The 15104-nt window shown below is 37.1% G+C and overlaps 1 protein-coding gene across 15 annotated transcripts in view; it reads right to left on the bottom strand.

Annotated features, from left to right (window-relative positions):
• The window catches only part of FMR1 (fragile X messenger ribonucleoprotein 1), a 41631-nt gene that overhangs the window by 11792 nt on the left and 14735 nt on the right, over positions 1-15104 (bottom strand). For 8 of the 15 annotated variants that reach the window (XM_008273450.4, XM_051831634.2, XM_008273451.4 and 5 more), the window contains exons 4-12: positions 13401-13472; positions 13043-13191; positions 11476-11569; positions 11276-11392; positions 8986-9156; positions 8817-8895; positions 2710-2819; positions 1760-1894; positions 1212-1274 (exon numbers count right to left, since the gene is read on the bottom strand). In XM_008273450.4, the coding sequence (XP_008271672.1) occupies positions 1212-1274; positions 1760-1894; positions 2710-2819; positions 8817-8895; positions 8986-9156; positions 11276-11392; positions 11476-11569; positions 13043-13191; positions 13401-13472 (990 nt within the window). The remainder of the gene's footprint in view (positions 1-1211; positions 1275-1759; positions 1895-2709; positions 2820-8816; positions 8896-8985; positions 9157-11275; positions 11393-11475; positions 11570-13042; positions 13192-13400; positions 13473-15104) is intronic. The other 7 variants (XM_008273456.4, XM_070066640.1, XM_008273459.4 and 4 more) reach the window with 1 other exon arrangement.

Below are 15104 nucleotides of genomic sequence, written 5' to 3'. Positions count from 1 at the left end.
CCACGTCTCCCATGCAAGTGCAGGGGCCCAAGCATTTGGGACATCTTCTATTGCTTTCCCAGGCCATAGCAGAGTTGGATTGGAAGCAGCAGCTGGGACTTAAACCAGCATCCATGTGGGATGTGCAGGTGGCAGCTTTACCTGCTATGCCACAGCGCCAGCCCCCAGATCTCTTTTCTTAAAAAATTAAAACAGGGTGCAGGCTCTGTGGCACAGAAGGTTAAGCCTCTGCCTGTAGTGCCAGCATCCCATTTGGGTACCAGTTCAAGACCTGGCTGCTCCACCTCCAATTCAGCTTCTGCTATATGTCATTCCATATGATGGAATGAATGCCACATACTCCCCCCTAGGTCAAATATCACTAAAATCTCCTTTAAAATACTTAGATTTATTTTGGAAAAAATATTTTAAAATCATTTTCTTTCAGTATGTCCAAACTGTGGGAGTACTCAGGAACCATTCTTGTGAGCCTGAACAATAAATCAAAAGGAAGAAAGGGTGGTGGTCTTCAATGCAGAAACCAAGAAAAAGTGATTCCCTGTTCTGGAAAAAGAACTGGACTTGCCAGCAGAGAGGAATATTCAATTTGCTTGCAGTTAAAGTTTTCTTTGTAAAATGGTAGTTTTGCTTTCTATCTCTTGTGAGTCATAGCATCTTCTCCATAAACAGTTTTCAGGGTCAGGTAGGGGCCCTTGCCCTCAGGGAGCTTACAATGTGGTTGAGATCCACAAGTAAACATCTATATATGAGTGCTATGTTAGGTGTGAACACATCGGAGCACAGAAAGGGGAACGCTCTCAACCCAGTTGGAAGACCCGTGGTAAGTACAGAACAGTTTCAGCGTACAGTTAAAGTGAGGTGGCAAGTGGGGGACAAAGAATACTCCAGAAAGAGTAAACCCATATATAATCCTAGAAGCAAAGGAGTACGATAATGTTCAGAGAACTCCAAGTATTTCAGTCAGAATGACTCAAGCTTCTCTAGAGTGCAGGGAGAAAGCTGGGGAAGAGATGACACTTAACAAGTAACCAGAATAGGGCTTATAAGCAGAGTGAAGGTGTTTGAGCTTTATCCCCAGCAATGGATTCACAAATCTAAAAACACTCCTCTACCAGTCCCAACCATGAAGATCACTTGTAGTCTTTTTTAATAAGGGGAATAGACATTAAAATATAAATTTAAAATGTATTTTTCAAGGAATATTTTCCTACCTGCCAAGCCTTGAGTTCAGGTTTCTGGGATTCCCCTGCTACAGTTGATGAAACCACTAACACCTAAAGCAGTATAAGGAATGCAAGTGATGTCATTAACTATAACAAATGATACACAGAAGCCTGAACGCAGGACTTTCACTGTAGGACTTCTAAACCCACTTCCAAATAGTTAGGTTAGTTCAAATAGTGAATTAAGTCTCTAAAGCATGGTTTTAAGCAACTAATACATGTAAGGGAAGGCACATTTTGAACTATAACACCTGAAAATTTAAGACACAATATGGAAAAAAAGTCCACCCTCAAAAAAAATATGCAACCCAGTTATTCTGTGTTTATAGCATAAGATATGTCACTGAATCAACTAGAATGTATGTATTATTTTGGTCCATAGTATCTCATAACCTGGTCATCAGATTTGGAAAAAAAAAAAACAGAACATAAGCATCCTGTAAGTCTAACCAGAGAAAATACCAAAAATACCAACTGTACCATCTGAGTTGAAGAAATTCCTTTTAGTGTAATTCAAAGTGACAAGTAATTCTTACCCTCTGGACTTTTGTACTGTTAGGCTGAGAAAAATGGGTGCTGTTTTCCTTTATATCTAAATGTTTTTTTTCTTCTGACGTATTGGGTCCAACCCTCGAATTATTGGAAGGTAAGGAATTTGGTGGTATAATTTCCTTGGTAAAAAACAGAAAAAATTAAAAAATTCAAATTTTAAAGTACTGAGTAGCTGTATTATTGTATCAATGGTCATATTTTAAGAAACTAAATAACAAGTTTGATATAAAAATTAAAGAATGCAAAAATAATGCAGTAGAGAATCCCTAAGGATTTAAGCCTCATCTAAAAGAAACTTTCATGAAAGAAGGCTAGATATGTGAAAATTATGACACTTCAAGGGGATAGTATTTTAAACAAGTGAAGTATTGTACAGAAAGGCACACCTTCACCTTCTCTACCTCACAGAAATAGTTTAAGGTTATTCCCAAAAGCATATATTCAGGAAGATAAAAGTCAGGGTTACAAAATTTAAAGATGAGAACCTTGGGAAACATCCATTATTTCCACCCCCTCCTCAAATTTAAACATGCATACCACACAGTTCCCAAATCAAAAAGCCAAAGGATAAAGGCCAGAAAACCTAACCTGTGTCATAATTTTGTCTTTGTCTTTGCCAGCAACATTAACACTTGAAAAGTGCTCTATCAGTAAAACATTTTTGTGTGTATCATTTCATTAATGTGTCACTAATGTCCAGTTCAATGATGTATGTTTCATATTTTAAAAATGTATGACTACCCATTTTAAAGTAATTTAAATAGGTTAAAATGACCAATACAAAGTCAAATCACTAGAGGACACATGAATCACATCAGACATGCTTGATTGTTCAGAATATTTATATTCACATTATCTGCATATTACAGAAGCCTCTAAAATAATGTCAACTAAACTTGTTTTAGATAAGCCAGAAACATATATGGCAACATACCTCTTCTTGTGCAACATTTTTCTCATTTTCAGCCTCAATCCTCACCCTCACAACTCCTGACTTGTCCACAATCTCTTGAATCAGTTTCCCATTTTTTCCTATTACTTTGCCTAGGAAATGAATAATGCATGTTTGATTTTAAAAACATATTTGTAAACTATCTTATCGCATTCACCCATTCATATATACACAAATTTTATAGAGATACACATACACACTCACAAATGAATTATAAAATTTCAATACCAAAGCAGACTATGTTCAGAAAGACAGAGTTAAACTAGTTTTCTATTTCATTAGGTCATCATAGTTTAAACTTCTTTGGTAAGGTACAGAATTAATAGTTGTGAATTAACTGGATAATTTTTAACTGCTAATGCAGTTCTAAAAGTCTTATTTTACATAAAATACACTTTAAATGTGCTGGTACTGTGATGTGTATCACTGTTCCTGTAAATTTCTACAAAATGAATTAAGGAAAAGGAATACAATAGCAAATATGTTTGTTCATTTGCCAATTTGAATTTCTATATGTATCAGATTTAAATCTGCTTCTTTCTCCACAGTAAATATTTCTAAAATTATGTACAGCACATTTATAAAAGATAGCCTAAATTTTAAAATGGCTTAAGTAGTTATACATAGATCTAGAAGGAACATAATTCCTCAGGCCAATGTGTTAACAGAATATTATTCCTGTGCATTAGCAACAAATTATAGCAGAATATTAAAAGGTAAGAAGATTAGTCATAGAGTAAAAGACAAAACAGACTTTACGATAACTCAAAATCACAATGAAAAAGCTTAAAACCAGTTTTATTCTTCAGTAACATCTCTTAAATCTCCAAAGCTTTCAAGTACTAGAAACAAGTAAATAATTATTTTATCATTTTATAAAATTGAATCATATATACCTAAATAAGAGCCCAGTGAAAAAGGCCATCTCACAACAGGATCTTGTAACTTGTGACTCTTGTAATAAGAATGTAACTTGGGAACTCTTGCATGTATGGCTGGTTCAATCCCTTTATAACTTCTCTTGACTGGTTACTGGTCAGTGAACAGAACTGACACCACTAAATCAGGACTACTGATCTAAGTGCTTCTGTCAATTATTTCTGCTCTTTTCTTCAAATCAAAGGGTAGAGGGAGAGAAATTATCTGGAATCTTCCCATATTTTGCTTTCAGTCTACAACACATATTTTCATAAATTAATGATGATTTTAATGTTAACTACAGCTGACTGAATAAAGTAATTCACTATCATGCAATACTTCTTACGACAGCTCCATAAATAAAGATCTGGCTTGCCAAATCCTATAGAAAAACACATTCTGAAAAAAGTCCTGATGTTCCCAGTATTGTAGTGGACGATGCTGAAAACAGAATTCTGGTTTTACTGAACAGAAATGCAATGGTTTGAACAGGAACTAGGATGATTTATTTCAGCAAACTTTCTGGAGAAAGGCCGATTAATTCTGGGATCCTCTTTCCAGGTGGAATCCACTTTTAACATTTAAAAGATAATTCAATCCAATTATACATTACATAGTTATTTCCAAAGCCCAGTGGGCAATTTAGTACAATTCTGCTTTACAAAAAGTTTACACAAATAGATACATGGATAATCTTCCCATTTAATTATTACAACTCTGTGAGATGTATGCTATGATCATATTTGTTTGACAAGTGAAGAACAGAACACCAAGAGGAGCTAAAACAACTGGCAAAAGTCGCACAAATACTGAAAAATGAATGAAGTAAGACCAAAATCTAGATCTAACTCAAATGCCCAGGCACTTCCCTCTACAATCATGCCATACTACAAACTTCAATAAAACTGATAACAAGTTTCTGTCTGTTGGTAATTAAAAAAAAATCCATTCTATTTGAGCTAGGTTTTTTTGAGAAAAGTATTGTTTCTGGTGTTATGCTAATTGCATAGGAAAATGTTTATGATTTTACGAGGGGATCTTCAAAGAGTTCATAGAAAATGTATATTATTAAAAATTAGGCAAGATCTTCAACTTCTTTACACCAAAATAAATTTGTACTAACTTGCTATAAAATATCTGATCAGAATTTAGTTTGAGGCATTAAGAAGGATAAGACACAAATTTAAAGAGTCTTTATCAGAGCAACATGAATTCTGCTAAAACTGAGATACAAACATCAAATTCATGATGAAGTTTTTGGTGGAAGAATGGTGACATCACTGATGCTTTATGAAAGATTTGTGGGGATAATGTCCTAAAAGAATTAGAAATTTGGAAATGGAGAACTCATTTGAAAATGTTTTTTTCATCTACTTGAAAGGCAGAGTGACAAGAAAAGTATTTTCCATCTGCTGGTTTACTCCGCAAATGACTGCAACAGCCTGGGCTGTGCCAAAGCCAGAAGCCCAGAACTCCATCTGGTTCCCTCAAGTGGGTGGCATGGACCCAAGCACTTAATCCATTATCTGCTGTCTACCAGGATTCATGAGAAAGAAGCTGGATCAGCAGTGGAGCAGCCTGGACTCATACCAGCATTCGAAGTAGTGGCTTAAATCCACTGTGCCATAACATCCTCCCTAGGATAACTCACACTAAGAAGAAACAAGATGATGTTGAAAGATGAAGCCTACGGTGGTGGCAAATCATCCACATCAATTTATTTGTGAGGACAAAATTAATGTTATTCATGCTCTAGCTAGAGGATCAATGATGAACAACAAAAACAACAGCGAACACCACAGACTTAAATTGGTTCAGTTCCGGAGTTTGTGGTCACAAAAGGCTTCCATAGCCTTGGCAGCTCATGGCAAGAGCCTCGAGTGATTACTGACATCATACATAAGAGTGTTAATTGTTAAATTAACAACAGGAGTCACTGTGCACTTAAACCCCAATGTAGGACCTCTGTTCTCAATGAGTTGTACTATGAGAATTAACTGCAAAACTTGTTCTCAAACAGTACTTTATATGTTGTGTGTGTGTATGTGGGTGCAAACTGTTGAAATCTTTACTTAGCATAGAGTTGGTCTTCTGTATATAAAGTTAATTAAAAATGAATCTTAATGAAGAATGGGATGGGAGAGGGAGTAGGAGGGGGGAGGAGAGGGGCAATGGGAAGAACCACTATATTCCTAAAGTTGTACCTATGAAATTTGCATTCATTAAATAAAAGCTTTTAAAAAAAAGAATATCTGTGTTTTATACACAAAAAACATTACATATGGGGTATTTTACAGATGTTTGTCTTATTATTCCTGATACGTTTTTATATATAATGGTCAGGTATATGCAAAATACGTCAAAATAAAAACAAAACTTTAAAAATAAAAAAGGTTCAGTTTATACAACTCTTGACTCAAAAGTTAAAGGGCAGAGCCCTCAATGGAAATATGAAACAAGTGGCAGGGCTAGTGCTGTGGCACAGCGGGTAAAGCCGCCACCTGCAGCAGTGCCGGAATCCTATATGGGCGCCAGTGAAAGTTCTGGCTGTCCTGCCGTTCTCTGCTATAGCCTGGGAAACAGTAGAAGATGGTCCAACTCCTTGGGCCCCTGCACCTGCGTGGAAGACCCTGAAGAAGCTCCCGGCTTCTGGCTTCGGACCGGCACAGCTCCGGCTGTTGCGGCCATCTGGGGAGTGAACCAGTAGATGGAAGACCTCTCTCTCTCAGCCTCTGCCTCTCTGTAACTCTGCCTTTCAAATAAATACATTTTTTAAAAGAAACAAACAAGTGGCACTAAGATCCTGAAGCATTTGTTGGATGAATCATAAGAGGAGATGAAACATGGCTTTATTAGTATGGTTCTGACAACAAAGCACAATCAATGCAATGGTTTTCAAGAGGTAGAAATGGTCCAATCAAAGCAAAGAGACTGGTCAAGAACAAAGGTCATGACAACAGGTTTTGGGGTGCTCAAGACATTCTGCTTGTCAACTCTCTGGAGGGACAAAGAATGACAACAACATCTGCTTATTAAGAGTGCTTTGAGACAAAGTTTTAGCCAAAAAAACACCTTGGAAGCTTGACCAGTCTTTCTCCACCATGACAATGCGCCTGCTCATTCCTCTCAAACAAGGACAATTTTGTGAGAGTTTCAAAGGAAAATCATTAGGCATTCACTTCACAGTCCTAATTTCACTCCTTCTGACTTTTTTGTTTCCCAATCTTAAACCATCTTTAAAGGGCATCCAATTCTCTGCAGGTATATAAGATTTCACTGACATGGTTAAATTCTCAGTACCCTCAGTTCTTTAAGGGATGATATAAAATGGTTGATACCATTGCTTACAAAAGTGTTTCAAGCTTGATGGAACTCATTAAGAAATAAAACTTTTTTATTTTTATCTTTTAATTCCATTTTTTTACATGAAGTTCCCTTGTATGCTACCCAAAAGCAGGCTTAGTGGCACTGAAATTATGTAAACAAAATACATAGTAAGACCACACATCACTTTCTACAATCAGCCAAGATCTCAAGTAAAAAGATAAAAGGTATTGACAGGGGTCAGTGTTGTGGTGCAGTGAAAATAAGCCATTGCTTACAACAGCAGCATCCCATATCAGAGCGCCAGTTCAAGCCCTGGTTACTCTGCTTCTGACCCAGCTTCCTGCCTGGGAAGGCAATGGGAGATTATGTAAGCACTTGGGCCCCTGCTACCCATTTGGAAGTCCAGGATAGAGTTCCTGGCTCCTGACTCTGGGCTGGCCCAGCTCTGGCTACTGCAGCCATCTGGGGAGTGATCCAGTTACTCTGTCTTTCAAATACATAAATAAATCCTTTAAAAATGTATAGGTAGCATATTCCAATTCTATTTATAAACTAAAAACATAAAACCTATGTAGCTTTCTTGAGGAAAATACATCTGATTCTGACAAGATCTACTAAAGATACCAATACCACTTGGGAATATTGGTGAGAATTTCCTAGATATTTGCTGATATTCAAGGTGGTAATGGTCATGAAACAATACTCAAGTCAAAATGAAGAACTGCCATTGGCTTTGCAGGAAGTTTCAGAGACATCTGATATTAGGTACATTCAGATCTTCAACCTTGAGATAATTAAAATGATTTTTACTGGAGCAAGCATTGTGGCGTAGAGGGTGAAGCTGCCCCTGCAACACCAGCATCCCATATGGGTGGTGGTTCAAGTCTCAGCTCCTCCACTTGCAATCCAGCTCCCTGGTAACAGCCTGGGAAAAGCAGCAGCAGAGGGCCCAAGTGTTTGGGACCCTGCCACAATGTGAGAGACCTGGAAGAACCTCCTGTATCCTGGCTTCAGCCTGGCTCAGCCCTAGCTGTTGCAGCCATCTGGGGAGTGAACCACCAGATGAAGATTTCTCTGCCTCTATGTCTCTCCCTCTATATAACAGACTTTCAAGTAAATCTTTAAAAACATAAAATGAATATTATCACTTTATAGCACCATGAAGGAGATCAAATACCAATCTAGTCCAAATTAGAAAGTCTCCATTCATTTTGTAAAATCGTAAGATAAAGAGGCCAGCATTGTGGTAAAGTGGGTAAAGCCACTGCCTGCGATACTAGCATCCCATATTGGTACCATTCGGTGTCCTGGCTGTTCCACTTTCAATCCAGCTCCTTCCTAATGGCCTGGGAAAGCAGCAGAAGATGGTCCAAGTGTTTGGCCCTTCCCATCCACGTAAGAGCCCTAGAAGAAGCTCTAGGCTCCTGGCTTTGGCTTGGCCCAGCCCTGGCCCCTTGGGACCATCTGGGAAGCAAACAAGTAGGAGAAAGATATTTTTCTCTCTCTTCTTCTCCCTCCCCCTTATCTTTCTGTATCTCTTTTAAATAAAATAAATAATCTTAAATATATATAGAGCAAGAAGGATAAGTAAAATGTATCCTTTCAGGCATTAGTAGGTTTGATCTAGCAAAGCACTCTCTTTTGCACATCTTCTGAAAATATAATCTTTTGAGTATTACACTGATCAAACATTTTTGGTACACTATAGCAACAGACCATACTTTAAAAATCATATTTCAATTAAATAATACCCTTGAGTAAGGGGAAATGAATTTCCTTGGCATATACATTGTTTGTGTAAATTTTGTTTTTCTGGTACATGTTAACAGATATTTCTCACTCACCTACTAAGTTCCTTGGAACTTGTATGACATCTTCAGCAAATTCAAGAAAACTTCTAGCCTTTTTAACTGCATCTTGATCCTAATAAAAACAAGGGAAAGTTTGATGACAAAAATCAGCCAGCTGAAATACTCATTTGAGGTAGAAAAAATTATTTACCAAAATAATTACCTCTCCATAAATATGAAATGTGCAGGTATCTTCATCGAGATCAATAGCAGTGACCCCAGGTACTTTTCTAGCTTGCTGAATATTAGCACCATGAGTACCAATAGCTAGACCCATCAGATCTTCTCGTACAATAAACTGTTCATGAAACCTTGAGGCAAGCTGCCTTGAACTCTGAAGAGAAATGTATATCTGATGAATATGCTTCGTCAATTAATAAGACAATTGTAATCAGGTCAGCCATGTAAGTTATCATGACCCTGTATATCAGGGGCCAGTAAATTAGTTTCAGTAGAAAACTAATTTTGGAAACTATCTCCCACAGTGTAAATACTTTTTAGGTTACTTAATGTCTATACTATTTGATAAATTTTTGTTAATAGGAAAGAGCTTGTTGACAATTTTCCAAAGTTACTTTCAAAAACCTATTTGTAAGTCTGCTTTAGTTAAGTAATGACATCAACAACATAGTAACTAAGAAGCAGAATATATTATGCTCAAATAAAACCCAGCTCATTTGGTCTGACAGACTCCCTGTCACAATACATCTTTATAAAATTTTTTCTTATTTATTAAAGGATATAAATGTATGTTTTTTAAAAAGTGCTTTTTAATAATTTATCAATGGTACTGTGATCTAAGCATCTCTCTGATGAAGTGATGACATTAAAACCCTCTCTTCCTCCCCAAATTCAAGAAAGGAACCATAACATTTGTTGGTAGAGAAGTTAAAAATGAATGATCATAGATCATGTCAAAGATTTAAAAGGAATCCTAGTTTGCATCTGAAACCTAAAATAAGATCAGAGTCTGTAAGACCTAGTGATATAGATCCACGATTAAGTACAATGAGCTCTTTCAAACATTCAGTGGTGATGAAACTAAGTTACACTGCCACCCCAAACTTGTGGATAATCATGTTTAACAAGAGTATCAAAATTTCATGTTTAGTTCTAGCATGCTATTAATGAAAACCAAACATATTAGTGGCTCATGTTGAAAAATGCAAACTTCTCATAAAGTATATGTGGTTCTCTTTAATATTAGTAGTGACAAAAGATAGGCATGCATACTAGTCTCTCATTATTCAACGCACCTGGTAATTTGAATAAATGCACATATCTAGTATAAACAATTTTACAAATAAAACATCTTTTTATTAACTATAAAACATATGAAATACTCCTAGGAATTTCAAAAGGTCATATTTTTTGAGTCCTGGTTCATTAATCTGATTCATTCTTTTCATTGATACTTCATTGATAAATGATAAGCCAAAGATAAGATTACAGATCATTTAAGAATTAGATATGTAAGAGGAGGCATAGAAATATATTTCCTTTAATACTCACAACGAGCAAAGAGGCTGCTCTGCTCTAAAAGTTATGAGAGAATTGCTAAAGAAACCACAAAATTATGAACATAGGGACATTAAGAAAGAATGAAAGCAAAAACAATTAAATAAGACTCCCCATGGCCAGAAGGAAAACAAAGTAGCAAAAGGAGATTTAAATTTTTCCTCTCCTATTAAGAGTTCAGCACTCACACATCAAGTTGGAAGGCAGAAAATTTTACAGTGTAGCTTTGACTACCTTCTCCTTTAAAATGCAGTTTAGAACTCCTTTTTTTTTCTTTACTATTTCAACTGAATGATGTTGTTCCTCTATCAAAATGAATGATGAGGAACTCCTGAGTTTGACAGTAATATACTTCAGTTGGCACATTAAACTAAATCAAGTTTCTATGGCAATGGATGGACATACTAGATAGTTATCAATGAAAATAAATGTATGGTGATGGAAATTATTGGAGAATTAATAAAAGTAGATAAAATGCACCTTAAGAGACGAAATAGTAAGTTAGGGAAATAGCCTCTGCCAGGAATCTGAAGACAGGAGTTTTAAAGAGTGACAACCAATTAGAATGATGAAGTTCTATACCCTTTTAAACAGAGATAAACATACACAATGAAAGGAATGATTAGATATTTAAATACTCTCTAGTACTTTAATGATAACATTATATGGAAGAAATATTGCCTCATTTTATTAGCAGCTCTAACTTCTAGTAAAAGTGAACTGATTAGAAGCCCCTTAATATACATAAACTTCTACTTAATCTGGAAACCTTAGGCATGAAAACTTTAGTATGATTATGCTTTTGTACAATATTCTACTATAAAGAATTGTTAACAAATGATAAATAAATGCCAAACTTCCCCCTATTCATTTTGGAACTGTATAGTTATTGTTTCCAGATAGTCTTAAAAGCAGTGCTAGGGAAAGTGTCATACCTCTAGCTGCTTACTGGCTTCTTCATTTCTCAGTATCAGAGACAACTTAGTGCGCAGACTCCGAAAGTGCATGTCAATCAGCATATGTGCTCGCTTTGAGGTGACTTCATTGATGGACTAAATTATATAAGTTAACAAGATTATTATCAAAACAAATACCACAAATGAAATACACCATAAGACAACTCAAAAACACTCACCAAAATGACAAGCTGGTAATTTTCTGGATCGTAAGTTACAGCAAAGGCGCCAACTGCCTTTTTGAAGTCCTTATGTGCCGATTCTTTGGCACACCTAGAAACAGAAAGAATATCCATCATTAACTAAATGATTATGGGCACCAGTTTGAGACCCAACGGCTCCACTACCAATTTAGCTCTCTGCTATGGCCTCAGAGGGAGTGCAAGATGGCCCAGTTGCTTGGGTCCCTGCACCCACGTGAGAGACCAGGAGGCAGCTCCTGGCTCCTGGTTCTGGATCAGCACAGCATCAGCCATTGCGGCCTTTTGGGGAGTGGACCAGTGGATGGAAGACCTCTCTCTCTGCCTCTGCCTCTCTGTAACTCTGCCTTCCAAAAAAAAAAAAAAAATCTTAAAAAAAAAATCATGGTTCCATGTTAAATTTATATAACATAAAAAGTTTACTTTAAAATTTTAAAAGCCATTTAAAAGTTTGATATCTTCACTGTTTATCTCTAAAACAACCAGACAATTCAAGCATTTGATACTACAGAGAAAGTTATGTTTTAGCTCTATTTATCATCTCATATTTACCTGAAAATATTTTTGCTAAAAAGAAAAACCTGGGAGAATTTGACTTAAGACAGAATTAATCTCATCTGTTTTATCTGTTTCAAAGGCTTAAAATTCATTAATGAAGCTAGTTTATTAGAATGCAAATACAGGGTCCGGTTCTGTGACGCAGTTAGTAAAACTACCACCTACAGTGCCAGCATCCCATATGGGTGCTGGTTTGAGTTCTGGCTGCTACACTTCCAATCCAGCTCTCTGCTATGACCTGGGAAAGCAGTGGGAGGTGGCCCAAGTGCCTGGGCCCCTGCACCTGCATGGGAGACTGGAAGAAGCTCCTGACTTCAGATCAGCCCAGCTCTGGCTGTTGCGGCCGTTTGGGGAGTGAACCAGCAGATGGAACACCTCTCTCTTTTTCTCTCTGTCTCTCTGTAACTCCGCCTTTCAAATAAATAAACCTTTTTTTTAAAAAAAAAGTAAATATATATTGTGCATACTAGACATGTATCTAGCCAAATAAGTAAACAAGTACAAGGCTGGCTTGATTATAACTAGGAAAAGCTAAGGAAGGTTTTCCCACGACTTTGGCAACTCAAACCATTTCTTTTTTTTGGACAGGCAGAGTTAGAGAGAGAAAGAGAGAAAGGTCTTCCTTTTCCGTTGGTTCACCCTCCAATGGCCACTGCGGCTGGTGCGCTGTGGCCAGCGCACCGTGCTGATCCGAAGCCAGGAGCCAGGTGCTTCCTCCTGGTTTCTCATGTGGGTGCAGGGCCCAAGCACTTGGGCCATCCTCCACTGCACTCCTGGGCCACAGCAGAGAGCTGGACTGGAGAGGGGCAACCGGGACAGAACCCGGGGCGCCGGCGCCGCAGATGGAGGATTAGCCTAGTGAGCCGCAGCGCTGGCCAACTCAAACCATTTTTGCCACAGTTCAATGAATCTAAATTTTAAAAAAATTTTGTTAAGTTAATAGCATAAAAGTTGTTAAGTTCTCAGCATTTTCAGCTTGCACACTTACATCTGCCGTAAATCTTCTGGCACATCCAGTTTGATCTTATGGAAAGTATCTTTCGTAGCAGGTTTGTTGGGATTGACTGATCGTAGACGTTCAATTGTGACAATTTCATTATAGGTAGCATCACATGCTGCATATTCTATCACATAAAACTGAGAGAAATAAATAAAAGTCATTTCTAGCCATAGTTTTTAAAAATAAGAGTAAGAAGCTGTACCTATTTAGTTTACCACCTAGTGAAAATGTTAGTAGTATAATTTAAAATAGATAAAACTATTTCAAAATAGAAATCCAGATTGAAATGCAGTACATAGGGTCAGAAAAGGGAAATAGTGCCAGGAAAAAAAAAGTGTTTTCTTACCTCACCCTTTATCATCCTCACTTTAGCCAACCACCAACAACAAGGCTCTTTTTCATTTGCTCTGGAATAAACCTATACAAAAATTACAACACAGGATATTTCATGATTAATACAATTTTGAAATCTACAGATTAGATGTCTAGGCAATTTTCTTGAAATGCCTACAGGTGTGTTTCAAATCATTCTGTATACCTTCAACCAGATTGCCTACGTACTCTGAGCTATATATAATCAGGAACTACCTGAGACTGCCTGGGAACTCCCTGCATAAAGCAACTTTCCTATTCCTCTGTTCTACTTCAGGAAAGATTTAGTGCTCTGAACAAGCTATCCATTCATAAACATGGGCATAATTTTCTTAGGTACTTAGTGAGCTATCTAAACATGTAAAAACTTGTTTTCCTTTTTATTCATTTTAGCAAGAACTATTTGGAAGTTACTGACACTGGTCTATTGCCTGATTCCTCACTTACTAAATGGCTAAGACCACTTAGGATACCACTCTGACATTCACGTCTCCTGGGGACTAAATGGATAGATTGTTGTCTCCTGCCTCCTTTCCACTAAAAAGGACAATTCCATGCTGGCAACTTTCTGGATACCATCTACCTGCTCTCTCATACATTGTGGATCATTTCTTCTAACCGATCCCTTTTGATGACCACTTCAAAATTCACTAAAGACATGCAGCATGGAACCTTAGTGAAGACACTAGCAAATAAAAGTTAATAGGAAGAGAGACAATATAGTATGCATAAAGAAAGAGACAAAAACATTCAGAAGCAGAAAGGAGACCAGGTGAAGAAAATGGGGAATTGGGAGGAGAGGCCCAGAGGAGACAGAGGTAGAGTCTAAGGTTCACAAGTGAGTCAGGGCTCAATCTCATCTCCCTTCTACAATTACACAATACCAGGACTAAATACAGTTTAACCTACCTTTGCCTCCTGCAGCCATCTCTGTCTAATTTTGCTGTAGCCAGAGATAACATCAGCTAATTGTTACATAATATAGTGGGGTCATTTAGCAATGCTGTCTCACTGGTCTTCACTTGTCACATGACTAAGTTGGGGGAGGGTTTCCTTTAGCCTCCACCAAACAATTATCTTAAGAAATCCTGATACAGACCAAAAGACCTGGTCCTTGCCTTCAGACAGCTTATATTCTCCTTAGGAGATACAGATAACATTTCTGTGCCCTATCAGAATTCCTTACAAGAACAAGTCCAGCTTTTTCCACCTACTAGGTACTGAGTATATATTTAATAATACTTCATCCTATTTCCACTTTAAAACTAGAGAGAAGAACATCAGCTTGGACATCCAGAGACCCTCCATGACCACTCTCAAAACAGTACTCAGAACTTCCCCTACATCACCTTTCATCCCCTTTTTTCTTCTTCACGTGACTTACACTTGTCATGGTATTAGCTGTCCTTACTAGAATGTGACCTCATCAAAGGCAGCAAACTGTCCTGTTCACTGTACATTTGGTACCTACCAGAGAAAATTTGGAACTATTTACAAGGCATTGTTAAGAATTTTTCAAAGAAAGAGAAGCAGCTCAAAATGGAATGTGTGAAAAAGGTAAGAGAGTACACATACTGTAATATTAAGCAGACTACATGTGTCATAAGTACAAAAACAATTTAAAATGGAGAATCAGAGACACAACAATTTTGTTCATGTATTTAATCTCTGTATCACC

Source organism: Oryctolagus cuniculus, chromosome X (assembly GCF_964237555.1).
Source record: "Oryctolagus cuniculus chromosome X, mOryCun1.1, whole genome shotgun sequence".
Classification (NCBI taxonomy): domain Eukaryota; kingdom Metazoa; phylum Chordata; class Mammalia; order Lagomorpha; family Leporidae; genus Oryctolagus; species Oryctolagus cuniculus.
Note: the sequence above shows the minus strand (reverse complement) of the source record. Positions and strands in the feature narration are given on the sequence as shown.